The 18,326-nt window shown below is 41.5% G+C and overlaps 1 protein-coding gene across 2 annotated transcripts; it reads right to left on the bottom strand.

Annotated features, from left to right (window-relative positions):
• Nucleotides 1–1,966: 1,966 nt before the first annotated feature.
• EOGT (EGF domain specific O-linked N-acetylglucosamine transferase) lies at nucleotides 1,967–18,136 on the bottom strand. Of its 2 annotated transcripts, none has more exons than XM_005420181.2 (16): nucleotides 18,064–18,136; nucleotides 17,005–17,229; nucleotides 16,551–16,651; nucleotides 15,913–16,021; nucleotides 15,732–15,826; nucleotides 14,519–14,623; nucleotides 13,162–13,268; nucleotides 12,469–12,572; nucleotides 9,886–9,978; nucleotides 9,137–9,208; nucleotides 8,536–8,622; nucleotides 7,394–7,462; nucleotides 6,512–6,573; nucleotides 5,391–5,510; nucleotides 4,329–4,431; nucleotides 1,967–3,976 (listed from the first exon to the last, which is right to left on the bottom strand). In XM_005420181.2, exons 2-16 carry the CDS (start codon nucleotides 17,212–17,214, stop codon nucleotides 3,830–3,832), a joined length of 1,584 nt encoding a protein of 527 aa, XP_005420238.1. In that variant the 5' UTR covers nucleotides 17,215–17,229; nucleotides 18,064–18,136; the 3' UTR covers nucleotides 1,967–3,829. The 2 variants fall into 2 exon arrangements, with proteins under 2 accessions (XP_005420238.1, XP_030912276.1); XM_031056416.1 differs by having other exon boundaries at nucleotides 17,005–17,234; nucleotides 18,064–18,128.
• Nucleotides 18,137–18,326: the final 190 nt, after the last annotated feature.

Here is an 18,326-nt window from a genome sequence, read left to right as displayed (position 1 = left end):
CACCAACACACACCCCCAGCCACACCTTGCATTTGCAACCTGAGACAAGTGGCACCCTGGAGCAGAGGCCAGACAAGATTAAGGGAATAAAAGCAGGTAATTACTAAAGGCCTTCAATAGCTGCACCTTGGGCAGTCCAAAGCCTCCAAGAGGGGCTACAGCCAAGATGGATGGTTCTTCAGACAATTATTAGTTTGGTCCATTTACATATTTTACTCCCCAGTTTACTCCTCCCCAATTCACTTTTGGGTGTCCTTGAGTTTCAGGCCTAGAGGGATTGTTTCATCTGACCAAAATTTGAAGACAGCAGTTAACACTCTATATGGAGTTCAGAGTTATACACTAATGCAGTACAGGATTTGAAAAATACCAAAGCTGAAATCCTAAGGCATCAGTAGCACCCTCACACCCAGGCCTGAGGTGAGGACCTGAAATGGAAGAATGAGGAGAGTTCAAGGCTGAGCAACAAACCCCAGCCTTCTGTGGGCATGTCAGAGCCAAAGCCAGAGGGGATTCTATGGCAGTGCATTTATTTCAGGCAAAAAGCCCAATCCATGAGAAACGTGTGTTCAGAGGAGGGGAAGTAAGAGCTCAACTTAAGGCAAATTGAAACAATTATTCAGTGTTGAAGTCAAACATTTTACCCTTCTGAGCACAAGAAGCTCTCAAGGAGAACATTTTCTTCAATTTTTCTCCTTAAAAAAAAATTTAGGATTAAGAGATATGCTAAAGCCTGAGCTATCTCATTAATGGTACTGGTAAGATTAACAGCAAGAATTAAACAATTCCATTATTACTTAATGGCTTTTAAAAATGTATTGCCTTAATATTTATAATCAGACCCTTTAAGATTAATAATGCTGACTTGCCACCTCCCCATCACAAGCCATTTCTCACACTTACCCACTGGTGAACTTCCACAGAACTCTCCAAAGAAAGAAACTGAAATTACATCTGACAAATTCTAAAGTAAAAAGGAAAGAAACTACATGCATCCATAAATTATCTTTTATTCCAAATCCAGCTCTTGGTTTACATTGTACAGGAAACACAGGCAATCCCAAAAGCATCCAGGACTTGCAACATTACACAAAGTCCCAAAACTGAATTCATCACACTGATGCCAAGCTGCCCCTTAGACTCTAAACTTAGGTAAACTGGAGAGACCAAAAAAAAAAAAATTAAAAAAAAAACCCAGAAGCAGCAAGGAACAAGAGTCCCATGGTCTGTTAGGAAAACTTAACCCAGAGCTATATCCTACCTGAAGTCTCATGGATTCCCTCAAATTCCAACTTCCAGACAGACCCAAGATGGTCCAGATGCTCTTCAAGCCACAATCCAGATTTCTGCTGTTGTCCAAGCTCCCTCAGGATTTATTGGCAAAACCCAAAAATCCAACCAACCCTCCTTCTGCTGCCAAGAAAATTTTGTGCTATTTGAAAAGTTAATCAACACAAACAGTCTTTTCATCCTGGCAATATTAAACCATAAAGGCTGAATAACATGTTGGCCATCAACTGTTGACCCTGCACTCAAATTTGCTGAAACTGGTGAATGCTGGCAGGATATTTTGCCCTTGGATGAAGTCCCTGCAGCCTCTCCTCCACACATATGTTCAACCATTTGTTTTAGTGATGACTTGAAAGAGCAGCTCCTCATTAGCTGCTCCTGTGCAGACTCCAGCACTCACCCACTGCCTTCAGCAGCATCACCTGCACCACAGGAAGTTAAAGATATACAAAGATTTTCACAAACCAATCTTCAAATGCCCAGCACTAAAGCCAGCAGTGCAGGATGGCACCATCACCTCTCAATGATTCTTAAGTAAATAGACCTGAATGTCACTTTGGACCCCAGAACATCAGCTTGTCATGGCAGGAGAAAGCAGAGACATGTGGCTCCATACAATTAATAGTATTTAAAACAATTGCCTCTAAAACCTGGCAAACTACCAGAAATTTTACACTTTTTTTTTTTTAATTTAAAAAGCTTTTTATTAAAAAAATTATGTGCACAGTTCATCATTAAATGTCATCTTTCCTTTGACTTGGTTTCATTCAAACACAGACATTTTACTGGCTTAAGTTTTACACAAATCCCACAAGGTAAAAACCCCAACAGACACATACAAATACAGGAGATGGTATTGCTCAAGGGATTTTTTTCCCCCCCACCTCATATTAAGAAGTGCAATTTTGCTTCTATGGTCCTTTAAAGTGAAACAGTTTTTTCCCCTCAGTAAAACAACACTCTCCAGGAAGAATTGCACCACATACACAAAATACATGAAGGTCTCAGCTCTACCCAGCTTCCCCATGCACCGATTCAGGTCTGAGAGATCCATGTGAAAATTGTGCTTACAGTAACTCATCCCTAGCAGCACAGACAGGGCAGTAAATGCACCCACACTCTGTGAAATTGCTGGGGAAGGGAAGTCAATACCATCTACCATTAGAGCACTGAAATGTTTGTATTTACCAGAACTCTCCTGCTTTTCCATACAAATGTGTGCCTGCCCGAGCCACCTGAAATGTGTGAATGAACTGCAAGTCCAGCATGGGGATACATTCCCCAGAAATCCACAGTTTAACACAGAACTCTAGGGTTTTATCTCACTGAACTCAATTCTTCTAGACATCCTTCTGGCCCCACTTAAGACAAAAGAACTGCTATTTTCCCCTCTAGAACATCTCAGCTCCAGGGGGAATCTCAAAAAGAACTCAGCTTTGGTTTAATATTCCCTTCACTGAAAACAGTGAACTGTGCTACTGGCTTTGGAAAGATTTCATTTAAAAAGTTTTCTGGATTAACTCTTCAACATTTTGAGGAAACAAGAATATTAAAAATTAGGCTTTTAGTGACTCCAAGAACAAGGTTCCTCATCAGTTCCTCTCCTTTCAGCTGCAGCTGAAAGACACTCTACACATTTTATCATTTGTTGTTAAAAAAACTAGAAGGCCATTCCCTTTAGAATCCTCAAAAAAATCAAGTTTTATTCCAATTTGCTCAAGTTTTCCAGTGCAGAGTGCTGGTTTTTGTGAAAAAGTAGGAAATACCCAGATCACCTGAACTTTTAAGTACTCACTTAGGAAAATATTTACCTGCTCTGAGACAGAGAACTGACTGAGCCTACTGTGCAGACCTCTTGCATTGAAGCATTTATAACTACAGGGACAAGAGTCAAAGTTTATATTTAAATGCAAAATCATAAGACTGTGCTCTCTAATGTTAAAATGTTCCTAAATTTAAAGCAGAAGCTTGCAGTGTCTGCTGACCCTGGACCTACCCCAGAAAACCTTACATGAAATGGGTGGACATATCTTGGTATAAAGAGCATTTCAGAATCTGGAATGTAGAAATACAGTGCAAAAAACCAGAAATAGTCTGAAAAATAGCTTTTACATATCAAAACCTCCCAGATTAGAAAGGAATTATAAAGTAGAGGTATGATGCTAAGAAGTTGTCTGACAATGAACAATGGGTTCTTTCCCTCACACGGGGAAATTTATTTTTTTTTATGGGCATGTAGAGACAGGACAGGGGGAAATGGCTTCAAACTGACAGGGAGTGGGTTTAGATTGGATACAAGGGATAAATCCTTTGCTGTGAGGGTGGTGAGACCCTGGCACAGGGTGTCCAGAGAAGCTGTGGCTGCCCCTGGATCCCTGGCAGTGCCCAAGGCCAGGCTGGACAGGGCTTGGAGCAGCCTGGGACAGTGGAAGGTGTCCCTGCCCATGGCAGGGGATGGAATGAGATGGGCTTTAAAATCCCTTCCAACCCAGGCCATTCTGTGATTAATTAAAAACAATATTTCAAACAGAAGTCTAATTTAGAATTCATCATGTTTTACCCTAAATGGCCACTTTGAATGCTGTGAAACATGATTTGCAGCCAGAAGCACCAAATACATAAATTCTTCCACATCAAAGGAGTAGTTTGTAAATTTTGGATGTTCTCCCAGTGTTGGGTGGTGTCCCTAGAAAAACAAGATGAGGACTTTTAGACAGAAAAGATCAATACATCTTCCATTCAAAAAAGCAAGAAAAAAATCGAGGATCTGCCATTTTAATTTATTATTTCTGATCCACTGATCTGCTCTGAAGCAAAAGAATCAGCAAAGGAACCGCATAACAGCCATGCTATGAATGGTTCATGGCCAATTAATTTCATTTCTCTTCTTCCCTCAACCATTAATATCAAATGATTTCTTAATCTGACCAGGGAAGTTAATTTGGCCTAAAGAATGAATATCATATTTCAAATACCAGAATACAGGTAGGTAAAGCAGGATAGCTGTGAAGTCACCCTTCCACTGTGGCCACCATTACCTGATCCTGAGGGAATACTTTATTCCTTTTCCTCCAGGTGATGTAATGAATGCCCCTCAGCCTTGCCAAATCCAGGTAACAACGTTCATCTTCACAATTGTATCTAGGGACAGGCAGAAAAAAACTTATTTACCTACAGAGGTTATGCTGAAGCTACCAGGGTGAAACAGGAAAAAATTGAAATGTCTGTTGTCCAGTTGAAGGCACCAAAACCACGGACAAATTCAGAAACAACAGCCAGGGCTGCCTTCTGCTCTCCAGATGTGGCCTTGGAGGCAGCTTGAGGCACATCTGCATGTCAGACATGTCCCTGTCCAGCTGCAGCAGCTCTTGGACAAGAGAAAAACAACTCCTGAGTTTCTGAGCTTATTTGGGGACTGGACAAAACATTTTTGAGCCAAGCCTATGCTGCAAAACACCGGATCTGCAGCCTTCCCACAGCAGAATTTCCCAGGATGGAGAATTCAGAGCCCTTCTAAGAAGCATCCTGGATTTCTGCTTTGTTCTGTAGATTGGAGTGTCTGCTGACACCCCTACTTTGTGACAAAATATGTTTTAAAAGGAAGCATTTAAAAGAGAAATGTAGGCAAAACACAACAACACAAAACTGACCTTGGCCAGAAAGCTGGTGCTCATGTCCTGAGCAGAAAAAGGAGAATAATGAAAACCTCCTTGGGGGTGCTAGCACATAATCAATTCATATCAATAATAGCCTGGGACATGCACATAATCAGTTCACCACTAAAACATCCTTAGATCTCAGACTGACCAGGCAGAGCCTGAGCAATGAGGTTTTCTCACTGTTTGCCATTTTCCCATTATATTTATGCCATGGAAGATTAAGAAATCACAGGCTAAGCCTGTATGATATAATTACGCTGTATTTTATAATGAAAGCTTTCTCTGTTTTGATCCCCAGGAGAAGAGGCTGCCAAATATGAAATCTAAACAAGGCTGCAAGACAAACACTGATAGTCAAATACCAGGAAGGGAGAGGCTTCATTAACACACAGCAACAAACAGGAGCAGTTGTGTGTGCAAGGGAAGGACAGACAGACTTACAGCTCAAAGACAACAGCCCAGTCTGGCAGAAAGAGCAGGTGGGTCAGGCCAGCTCCATGTATCCCAATGAAAATATCAGAGTTGTGGGTAATTCTCAATTGCTCCGAAAATTCAAGCTCCCTGCAGACAACACAATAAAAGTGGTTAAAAAAAAAAAAAGAAAAGATGATGTGGCAGCTCTATCCACCCCAGCAGAACACGGGGAGAGCACAAAATTGGCTAAAAGGGAATACTGGAAGAGAGAACTGATTTTATAAGGAACAATACTAAGGATCACAAGTGCTGCAGCCAGCAGTAACTCAGAATGGAAGTAAAAGAAATGCAGGCAGGTTTCAAAACTTCACAAGAATTTGTTTCAAAAATACTTTGGTCAACTTAAAGGTTTTGTAAGCTTAAGGGTTTTTCTTTCTACTTGCCTTTTAAAAAATGCATCACTTAAAAAAAAAAAACCAAAACTCACAACAAAATACCCCAAACAAAACCTAAAAACCCAGCATAAAACACCTCTTTCTGAACTGCACTCGGGGTAATGTAAAATACACAAATGAACACTCTCCCACTGTCTCTGTTTGGTGAGAATGTCTCAGTGCTGCTTGTTTCTCACTCTTCCTGCATGATTCAGGACAGCTCCAGGTGGAGCTGCTGCCATCTGGGACAGGCATTCATTGTTTGGGCACTTCTCCTTCAGTCCATTTCTTCCAGGCACAGTGCCTGCTACACCTGGCACCACAAACTCACCTCAGGTGGTGTCCTCAGGGGCCACCAGAGCAGCAAATAATCAGAGTTATTATTGATTACCAAGCTAAGGCTCATATAAAATAAGACACTGACATCATAGAAGAGAAACCCCTGCTCACACAGTTATTGCAGAGTAAAATGCAAAAAGGTGATGGGAACACAGCTGGCCTTGGGAGAGGGAACAAAAGGGATTTCCAGCCTCGTTCATTCAGCTTTAACCTGAGCCTACTAGCCCTAACTAGTGCATTATGGGATGGCTGTGCTCCACCACCTCACCCAAAAGCATTTTTCCTTCCCAGTCTTGGGATTTTGCCAGGTTAGCCCTGGGGACAGACACAGCTGGCAGCAGCCACAGGCAGCAGGAGCCTCCTCCACCAACTCACTTGTACTTGTAGTCCACCACCTTGACCTCCAGCGTTGACACTGTTTTCAAAGCATTCACAAGCTGGGGAGAATAATAAAAAGACAAGGATTTGGTGTCCTCCTTCAGTTAATTGCTCCCTTGCACTCCTGACCTGGTGAAGATAAAACCAACTGCTGTCTTTGCCATTTTACCAGAACATCAGAAACCATGAGCAGCAGTGGAGGCATCAACTGAGGACAGCCCAGCAGAAAAAGCACAAATCCTTTGCTCTGTCTGCTCTGCCACTGAGCTGCTGCATCACACCAGCCTCAGTTTCTCCCTACATAAGGTGGGGATGATAATCCAAATTCATTTTTGTCAGGCTCTAACAGTAAAGAATGAAAGCAGGTACTAAAACATTAAATAACATCATTTTACCATGAAAGAAGCTTTTACACAAGTCCATAAGTTGCATGATTCAAAAACATAAATCAATATGAAAATTCATTATGTTCTGAGTGCACAAACAAAGGCTTGTGCTTTTCAATCTGCAGGCATTACAAAGGGTTTTGTTAGACTTCAACACTGGAGATGCTATAAATAAAAGGAATAATTTGAAAGTGAAATAATTGCATTTTATCAGAAGATCTGCAGTGTCTGTTTGCTCAGAGGAAATACTTTTAGTATTACATTTGTGGTCTTCCACTGGATATTTAGAAAGGGCAGCAAGGGTCAGTGTCTGGGGTACAGAAATGGAGACTGCCTAGAAGACATTTCAGAACAAATTAATATAAACATTGGACATATTTGACCAAGATTTGCCAGAAAATAGATGTCTTGGCTGTACCTGAAAAAAAACATCAACCCAATAAGCAAAATTTAACTTCTAATAAATATTTTTTAAAGATACAAAGGACCACACCTCATTCTGGTTTAATATTTTCCGGTAATCTGTGCTGCGGGCGAGGATGGTGACTCGAATTTTCCCATCCTAAAAAGAAAGAAGCAGCGGTGTATTAGCTAAGAGACAGCCCTCACAAGAAAAACAATCCCAAACTCTTCCATTATTACTTCTGGCAATTATTTGAGCAACTAAATATGCTCCTTCCACATGTAATAAATGATGTAACCACCTTAAAATGCACATCGTATTTTCTGACAGATTCAAAGCATCAAAAACTTTGTGAAATTTGGATTATTAACCAAGAACTAAATAGTTTCTCAAAGATTTCTTTTATTCAGTACAAAAGAGCCTTTGTATTACACATTATCTGGCAATTTTTGAAAGCAGCTTTCTGGATGGCTTGTGCACAAGTTCCTTGGGAAAAAAAATATTTTACTCCTATAACAGCTCCTCCTTTTACCTCTTTTAATTAATTGGACTCACAGGAGCGAGCGCTCCAAGTGAAATAAAGAGATTTAACTGCATGGCTCCCATTAGTGTCAGCAGGAGAAGCATAACCAAATGCCTGTGCAGAGCTCTGAATGTGCCCCTCAGCAATAATTTGTGGGCCTCTCTCCAGCAGACACTTCAACTAGCCCAGAGCTGCCCTGGCCACCAAGGCAAAGTGCAGAAACCATCAGTGTGAGCAGCAGAGAAGCCCAGAGCAGCCAGATGGTGCTGGGCAAGCATGGAAGGAGCAGGTTCCTCTGTTTCCAGCTCTGATCCCAGCTCAGCAGTGTCCAAGGGGGTTGCTAAAGGGCAAGCTCTGCTCTGCTCTGCGGGATCCCCACTGCTGCCACATGGAACTCGTGTCTGACTCAGCTAGGAAGGACACAAAGGGCTCCAGCACAGAGAATGGACACAGGGATGAGACCCTAAGGTTGGAAGGAGAATGCTCTAAAATCTGTCTTACAGAAATAAGACATAAGGGCAACTTCCACAAACATACACAAATGTTCTCTGAAGGCCTTAACAGGGAAAACCCAAGCCCTAAACATCTCAGGAAAGGACAAAAAGTACACAGGTACACCCCCACTCCCCACTGGGTTCAGTTTGCTACTGCTGTTCTCTGGCAAGAACCACCAGCTCCATCCTGCAGCTGCTTTATGCAGTTGTCACACCTTGGGTCCTTCCTGGGTGATATTTAATCTGTGTAGCACATGCTGAGAAAAGGCTCTGAACAGCCCCGTGCCGTGACAGCCAGAGATCTGAAATTTAAAAAGGAACTGTTAATATGCTGGGTTATTTCACTCAGAAAACTGAGCTCTGTGATCAGGTTTTTAACAATCTTGTGGAACAAAAGCCCAGTATCATGCACTGTGCTATTCACTGCAGCACAAGTGGCACTTTCATTTAGAAGGAAATATAGCTCTAGTGCTAGAGCCTGAGTGTGAGAGCTAATACCCTCAGGGAACTCTGACTGTGTTTAAGCTCTTGTGCTCTGCAAAAATACCAGTTAGTTCACAGTGCCCACCCATTAAAGGGGAAAATTTGCACCTCATGAGCTGTGACACAGGAGACTGCACACAACCAGCTGGAATAACTTTAAAATCCCAATCTTTAGGGAAGATCATTCCTGTTTGGAGTTGGAACCTTCACTGCAGTGTATTTCATCACATTGGAGGGATTGCCCAGCTCAGATTCTGCTCTCCAGGTGGGGATGGATGGATGGATGGATGGATGGATGGGTGGATGGATGGATGGATGGATAAAGGCACTCACCAGAGGGGTGTTATAGAACAATCCATAGCGCATCCGAGGCAGCAGAGAGAACACGGCTTCCTTAAAGCACACCTGGAAGGGGATCACGAGGAGTTACACCCCACTGCTCCTCCCCAGCCCATTCCCTGCCAGCCCTGCTCCTAACGAGGCAGCAATTACTGCTCCTGCCAAGGACAGCCCGGCTTCCTCGGCTGTGCCAAGGAACAGAACAAAGATCCCAAAGGAGCTCTCCTCTAGGACAGCAAGTGTGGGAAGAGGTGATGAAAACGCCCCCAGGCAGAACAAACATGGACTAAAGAGAGGGAAACCAGTTAGGGAGTTTAGATTAGATTGAGGAGGCTGAAATGAGCTCTAAATAGATGCAAATTTTTTTGGTGTAATTTTTTTTTTTTTTAATTATAAGCAGCAGGATTGCCAAGAGTTACAAGGGGAAAGAAACAGCACAGAAAGACCATTTGAAAACCCTTAACTTCAAATGAGAGTCCTGCAGAAGCAAAACCCATTCATAAATACCACCTCTGAGGACACAAAAGTTAGGTCCATCTATATAAAGGATAGACACATCACAGAATCAAGTTACAGTTCTGTCTCTTATTTCTAAGGTAGAATACTCATATGACTCAAATTAAACATGAATGGTAAAGTATTAATGCTTTCCTCTGGAGCACCCATTACTGCAAGAAGCTTGAGAAATTGTCATATTTGCTCCCTAGTGACCATGAATTAAAACAAAATAGAGAATTCCATACCCTTTTAGAGTCAAAAGTTTTCAAGTGAATTATTTCATAGTCAGTAAACGCCTTCCATGTCTCACTGAACAGGTCACCGTAGCCATATGAACTCTAGGAGGAAAGCAGAAAAACCAAGGGTACAACAACTACAAAAATGCACATTGGAACCTCTCTTCATGATTTACAGGCCCTGTATATGAGTTTTAATACAGTTAATATGTGCAACACCACCACAGGACCCAAGGCAGCCTAGCACAGAACACAGACATTACACAGCACCAAACTCTGTGTTTGCACTGGCAGGTAACTCAAATTACCTCCCAGGTGGTTAATTTTTAATAAAAACTTCTACAAAGTAGCAAACTAGACAATTTCTTCAGTAGCAGATTATAATTTCTGAGTTAGGAGTGAGAATTACTTTTCCCAGAGACAACAGAACACAAGTTAAATTTGAGGTAACACAAACACAGGGATGGTAGGAGGCCTGAATCTCAACTCCTGAGATTTAAAAAAAAAAAAAAAAAACCCAAACAAAAACCACCTGGGAACTCAAGTGCAGCACTGAAGTTGAGGTAACAAGTCACAACAAGCTTGTTTTGCATTTGCCTGTTTTGGGATTGTCACTTGCATGTGGCACATGTATGACAAACTGAAGGCAACAATCTGATTTGATGGAACAAACACCTGGGGGTTTCTGTACAGAGCACTAAAAAACTTTCATTCTGTGGGGAGCTTTTAAAGAGCCATCAGCAGGGGCTCCTGCCTTCCATCTGTCACCTTTGCTGCCCATCCCAGGGCCGAGTCACCACCTCTGGCTCTTGGAATGCAATTAAATGTGCCCTCAGTGGCCCTGGTGCAGGTTCTCACTAAAGCTTCTTTTCAGCTCTGGGGCTAGCTCAGGCTGCTTGGAAAGTTGTGTAGAAACATTCTAAATATGAAATTTGAAACTAGGACTACAAATGATAGCAGGAGAGAAGAGATATCTGGTGAGATGTAAAAGAATCTAAAGGGCACCAGATTTCCTTTGGTTCAAGAGGCCTTCCTCATGCTCTGCCATTAGGCATTAATAAATCTTACAATCCAGACTCCCTTCTGGCCATGTATTACAAGAACTGCTCTCCCAGATTAGAAGTGGAGAACTGATGAAAGCACCACTTTCTAACCCTCTCTGCTCTCCTTAAAAATGCTTTATAAACATTTCTTCCCTGCATTCACAGTGATCTGCACACCAACACCCAGTGGAATTCCTACTCATTTTCTGCTTTGTTTAACCTACTAAGGGCATTGCTCTTTAACAAGAACAGTAGGTAGGAAGTATGGCCAAATCTAATTACATCAAGTAAAAAAAAAAAAGAGAGAATGAATAATAAGCTCAAGTCCACCTTTTGATGAGCACAGACAGTTCATCAGCAGTTGACTGGTGCCATCACCTGGTTTTACATAGCAATGATCTCCAGCTGCCTGAGTAGGTGATGCTCATTTAAATTGATAATAGTGTGTCACTGCTTTGAATGGTACATCTGAAAGAGTTATTTGATTCTGCCATATAAGACAAAGAGTTGCTTTTCAAAGTAATTTGCAATGCTGTCTGACACCTGATCTTTTCAGAAAACCATCAGAGCCGGATTAACAGGTCCTGTGCAACACCTAGAGAGCTCACTCATCTGACAGATGGCACTGATTTTAGCTTTAAAATACAATAGAGATAGGGAAAAAATAGTTTCTTCTAGCCAAACAGGTTTCTCATTAAACAGCAAGCAGGGGATATTTGCAGTTCTCTATTGAAGTTTAGTTGTCCTAGCACTAAATGCTCAGAGAGAAAACTCAGCAATTTATGATCACAAAACAGGTGTGGGACAGTGACATATTCAAGAACTGTTATTTCTGGACCTAATTATGCACTTTATCTGGCATATTACAAATTGCCCCGTTGTTTTTTGTTTAGTTTAATACCCTCCTACACAACTTAAATATTGTCCAATAAAACAAATAATACTCAAACACAGTAATGGTTTCAACTCAGCAGTACAGCAGAAACAGCCCCACTTAAAAACTTGTTTTATGTTATCATGGCAATGTGAGAGGTGACTGAGGGAAGTAACTGCAAGAAGGCTACTTAAAGAAATTAAATATTAAACTCTGTTTTAATATATATAAGGATTTCATTTAGCTGTTTTCTTTGCTAGAGGCTGCACATTACTGATTTACAAACATGCAAGACTGCATTTTTTTTAAATATAGAACAAACATTTGAGCAAATCTACTTCAATATTCCAAGAGAAAAAACCCACAAAAAACCAGTTAAAACTTCAAATTCTACAGATCAGAAATACTGATCAGATTATTTTTGAGGCCACACCAAAAAAAAAGGCATAACTATGTGCTAGCAAAGATGAGCATTCCAACAGCACATGGTTTATCATAGGAAATCTGTTCTCTAACTATTCTCTAATGCACCTACATTAAAAGGATCCAGAAATTTATCAGTGCCACATGGCTGTGGCCACAAGAGAGCTGAGGATTGGCTACCAAACCCTTCATAGCCTCTATAAAGCAGAAATACAACCCATCACAAACATGTTAAAAGCAGAGCAGACTTACAGTGTCCCACATGACTATGTTGACATCAGTACTGAAGGAATTATTGATATGCTGGGTAATGTAAAGATTGACAAAATCACAGAAGTGATGGTACATATTAACACCTGGAAAAGAAAGAATTGTTAGCAAAACACTGCATTACTTGCTCCACTTTTATTGGTTTATGCATTTTTCCTGGTTAGCATCCTGCATTTTATATTAGCTTCCTCTGCTTCTGACTCCTTGGATCCTCCTAATACAGGACATCTGTATTAGGAGGATTCAAGGAGTCAGAAGAATCCTAAAAAAGAATGTCTAAAAGGAAGGAATGAAGGAAAGAAATCTGAGGTAAAATGTGGGTTTAAAAAAAAAAAAAAAACCAGAGTTAGAAGAGTGGCCAAAAGAAAGAATAAGATGAGCTTCATGTGCTATTTCTCTTTAGAGTCTGCAGCTGCTTTCTGAAGGATGTGAAATGATCTCCTGCTTTAACACAGCCCAGTCAGGCACAGGGAAACATGGGAAGTGGCCTTAGGACAGCTCTGGTTCTGCTTTAGTGGGGCTGAGGGAAGCTCTGAGACCACAGGACAAACCTGCACTTTCACACCAGCCAAAGCCCAGGTCATCCCTCAGGTCCTCTCTTGTCTATTCTTGGTGCACAAAAATGCCCATGAAACAGAGGAGAAACAAAAAAAAAAAAATAAAGATACCAATTACCTGCATCTAATTTCATGAAGTATGTTGGCTTTTCAATAACAATGTCACACTTCCCATCTTCTAGAGGCCTGAAGTCTAATGCAGTGAATGTCTGGAGTTCTGCAAACCTAGAAAGATTCAATCACACAGAATATGCTTTGACATCAACACACTTAAACCAATGTACTTCCTATGTCTCAGATTTAGCAACTGTCCTTCCAGTCCATTTCAGTTAACAGGACTGCTGAAAACTGATGGAGTCTGACAATTAAAATTATTTGAAATTATAATGGAATGTTCTTCAGGGCTTCTAGAGGTTAAACACTGCCTTTGATCTCAGGAGTGAGCAGCACCTTTGATCTCCAAATCAAGGCAGCAGGGATGTAACAAAGAGCCTCAGAACCTGGATCTGTGGCTTCACCCAACTTGATCTGCCTTGCCAGAGACACTTCAGTGAGATTTCCATGCTTTGGTTGGAATAATGAATGTAGAGGCAGTATTTATTGTTCCTGCATCTAAACAAGGATGAGCAGCTGTGATGACAATAGCAGGTAGAGGAGAAAAGTCTTCCTCCTCTGCAGCAGTTCTTGACTTAAATTAAACATCAATGAAAAATGGGGGAAGAAAAAGAAAATAAAAGCAAAGCATAAGAATGAATTATTATAGGGACCTTAATGGCTCCAGTTCCTTCATCAATTAACTGGCAAGGTTCAGCTTTGAAGTGCTAACATGCAAACTGTGATGCTCTGCACCTCCTACTCAGCCTGTGGACTCAGCCCACCTCACACTCCCAGCCAGGCTCCCTGGGAACCCCAGCACATCCACATCACCCTCACCAAGGGCTGTGGGAACCCCAGCACATCCACATCACCCTCACCAAGGGCTGTGGGAACCCCAGCACATCCACATCATCCTCACCAAGGGCTGTGGGAACCCCAGCACATCCACATCACCCTCACCAAGGGGAGAGGAGCCCCAGCACATCCACATCACCCTCACCAAGGGGAGGGGAACCCACACACAAGGGCCAGCCTTGGGCATCTCAGCAGAAAACAATCTCCCCTTCCACACCCAGATCAGGCACAGCACCAGCACCTGGCCCAGAAAACACCTGAAGGCTACAACTTCCAATTGCAAGGTGTTTTCACATCTTTTGCTGCTGCAAGTGAGGCAGGACACAATTACACACGGTGTGGCTCAGACTGTCTGCAGAGATGTAATTGCCAGAGGTTTCTAATGTCAGCTCTCAAACTGACCCCAAAAGGAGCAAGTCTTTCCTCAGTATGAAATCCCCTACACACAGCTGGTAATGCCAATGACAAAAATAAAAAATAATTAGCAAATAAACTTGGAAGCAGCCCTGACAAGAGATTCTTACCAAGACTGCAGAGGGCTCTTGCGTTGACCTTCAGCCAGAAATGCTTGAACATCAAGGGTACAGTGACCACCAATTTCTCCCTTCTGGAAAAAGTCTTCTTTGAATCTAAAGCAAATTAGAAAAAGTCTATCAGCTTTTCTGCAAGAGTGCCCTGCAATCTCAATTACACACTCAAGCCAGTGCTACTTAGTCTCAGTTCAGCAAGGCACTTCACATGTATTTAAACCTTGAGTATTTTCCTCAGTCTAAATCAAGAATTTCTCACAACCTCAAATAACCATAGTGGTGTCCTTGAAGGTGTAGGCATCATCTTAGAAAGCAGCACTAATCCACCCAGAATGTTATTAAGAATTATTTACACATTTTCACATACCCACATGAGTAATTTAATCAAATTTTGTTTCATGACAGTGATGCTTCACTGTTATGACAGGACAATCACTGGTTGGAGTTCTTGTTTGTTTCTAACAATTTCTTACTAAAATTTACCTCAGATTCACAACCCACTTTGCTACCCAAGGATCTTACATGACATATGAAGAGTGAGATGTAGGAACAAACTTCCTGAAAATACGTTGCCAGCTAAAAGCACTGTCTAAATTAGCTTTCAGGGCAGGCTGTGATGATGGCAAAACCCATTCTGAAGGGTAAGATCAGTCTCAGTCATGAACCAGACCAAGACACTGACTTCAAAGACAAGTCAGAGGGTCATGCCAGCACCACTGGCATGGTTTTTTCATCCAGTTTCCAATATGTAGCTTTTTAACTTGAGATGTGGAAGATCCAGGTTCAGATCTCTCCTCAGTCACTCAGTATCTAAAAATGCAGCTCCTGGATCTGCTATAAGGGCACAGGAAATGTCTTGGTTCCTCTGACAAAAGCAATTGTATTTTGCACATCATCTGATCAAGGAAGGACATGACTGAAGACACAGAAAGGTCTTTCTTCCACCAGGGAGGATTTCCATCACCCATCATTATTCCATAAAAGTGAGAACTTGGGGTTTTTACACCACCAGCAGCAGCCAGCAATGAAGAGGGGCAAACCTTTACAGGGCTTCAGCAACAAGCCTCTGATCAGCACTGAAACTGCTGGCAGTAAAAAGTGAAAAAAGTAAAAGCCCTAGCAACAAGCAATCCAGCTTTGTTAAACCAATTCTCAAATCCTTTTCCCTGCCATCTCATTTTTGCTATAACCCAGGCAAATCAGAGACCTGTCGTGGTTTCTCTTCACAGCTCGTAAATCGATGTACAGGTTTGTTGCTCTGCAATGCTGAAGGTACTGGGAGCAGGTCAGAGATGAATCCCCCTGTTAAGAACAAGCAGAATCCTGTCAACAACAAAAATTATTTTTGAAAACAAGTGCGAAGCATCAGATCTGTCAGAAATACCTACTGTTGCTGCAGGCTTGCAATGGGTTTTCACTTCACTGAGCCTCTCTTGAACATACCCAAAGTCTGCTTGTTTCCAGAATATCTGCTGGGCTGTCTCAATGTCACTTGCCCTGGTGTGTGAAGGAAAGAGGAAACAAATCAAGGTTCTGTTGCTCAATTCTAGTAATAACTTCAACAGATCACATTTTTCCACTGAAAGTGGAACAGAGGAACCAGACAGTTATTTTATTGGCATTTAAGATGCCAAAACAGGAAGCACTTATCAGCTGCATGTAAGTGAAAACATCAATGACAATTTAATTTAAAGCTATTCTCCCCTAAAAGGGTACACATTTTTTTCTACATTTTTTCCTCTGTTTTTAAAGCTAAGAAAGGAAATACAGCTATTTTAGGACTCTGAATTCAAGGCTACATCAGAATAATGAAAACATTCTGGCAGGAAGCATTTCTAGCAGTATTTTCTTCCTTAAAAAGTTAAATTTTTTAAATAATGTTGAAAGGCTCATTATGCATAAATACACACATTATATATATCACACTTTAAATATTACAATAATGCTTGCTTCACTGCTATATCAAAGTGAGCACTACACTATTTTTTTACCATAATGTACAGTAGACATTTCAAATTAAACTTACCACCCAGTTTCAACATAATCACACACTGGGTAACTGAACCTGTTCTCTGATCTGCAAGATTTCTCATAACCCCAGCAGGATTTTAGTTTCTTCAAGTGTTTCTGCAACACAGAATGACTGAATCAGGTTTTGCAACAGGAAAGTGGGAAATGACTTAAGTAAGTCGTCAGCTTTTAAATGACATCTTGCTCATAAATCTTGCATAAAAGGCTTTTGGTTTGGTCTGTTTTCAAACAGAGTTTGAGAAACAACACCCAGATTCCTCATGCACAGCAGAGGCTCCAAAGTGGACACACATGCACATCAATGTTACTCTTGTCTTTTATAGGTTTTAAGACAAATCCTTTCCCTGACTAATTGGCAAGGAGACCAATTAACCACCATCTTTAACTGCTGCAACAAACCACCCCAACAGGACATTTGAACAAACAAACAGGAAAAAAAGCAAACTTACTTTATATGGGCAAAGAGGATCCTGCTTACAGATGTCAGCAACATGCTGGTTATTGTGCAGAAAGTAGGGGATGTGCTCATCTGGCAAGTTGATGGCTTTGTAGTTGTAGAATGGCTCTTCCTGAATGTTTGGGGATTCAGTAGGATTTCCAGCTTGGGAATTAGCCAGGATTTCTTGCAGTAGCAATCCAAACACAAGCAACATAAACATGGCAACCTGTGAGTTCTGTACTTTATAAATAAAATAGAAAACAAAACAGAAATTAACATATCTGCAGCATTTCAAGCACACAGGACAAAATTCAGTCAGAGCCAGATATACAGTCTAAGGATTTGTACTTGTATTTCTGGGGTGGTTTCTTTTTCCTGTGAAGACCAAACTTTCACTGAGAGGCCAGACTGCTCAACCTCAGGATTATCTTTGAATCATTAGTCATTGAATGTTATTATGCACTACAAACTCCCAGTCAAGCTAAAATGGGTGTGTTTACTTTAGCTAAATGCCAAGGGATCCTGAGAGTTCAGTGTGGAAACCAAGTATAGAGCATGTAACATCCAGTGAGAAGGGGAAAAAAGTACAAGAGCTGGGGGGAGGGGTGAGAAAAGAAGGGTTTTTAGTTTTAAAATAAGTATGAAAAAAACACATTCTCCATTTTGAACTAATAATTGGCTGAGGGAAAAATAGGCAGACACAAATAGAGGGTCACAGCTAAGTCTTACAGGATGCCTGTTTTTAGTGCTTAACATCACGTTAAAGAAACTTGACTGCTGAGTATATTCTATATATAATTTTATACATAATAGAAGTGTATTTATATACATACACATGTACACACACAGGCCCACACATCTGTATGCCCTAAAGCTGACTGCATTCCTTCCTGCTAATACAACCTCCTCACCTAACACCCCTGCTTTGAACCATTAAATTTCCTGAGGAAAAGAAATGTATGGCCTGTATCTAAACTCCACCTTTTTTGGCGTTGTAATTTGCTAAAATTTGCATGCTTGCTTTCAACTGAGGCCTTTAGCAAAATTCCTACGATACAAGTAGTTTTACCTGTTTGGTTTGAGAGGAACCGCTTCAGCTTTCCCAGGTACAGAAACCTGGAGCGGGGGAGGAAGGTGGAGTTAGGTATGTCCTGAAAAAGGAGATTTGCTCAGAACACTGTCCTGCTCCTAGGGACACTGTCCTGCTCCTAGGGACACGTTCCCAGCAAGGAGAGCAGCGGGCATTGCGCTGACCCGGCTCTCGGGTCCCTTTCCCCGCACCCAGCCGGGGCTCGGGCAATTTCACACGGATCACCTCTCCCATCACCAACC

This window comes from Geospiza fortis, unplaced genomic scaffold, assembly GCF_000277835.1.
Source record: "Geospiza fortis unplaced genomic scaffold, GeoFor_1.0 scaffold70, whole genome shotgun sequence".
NCBI lineage: Eukaryota > Metazoa > Chordata > Aves > Passeriformes > Thraupidae > Geospiza > Geospiza fortis.
The sequence above is the reverse complement of the archived record's forward strand: the minus strand, read 5'-3'. Positions and strand labels throughout refer to the sequence as shown.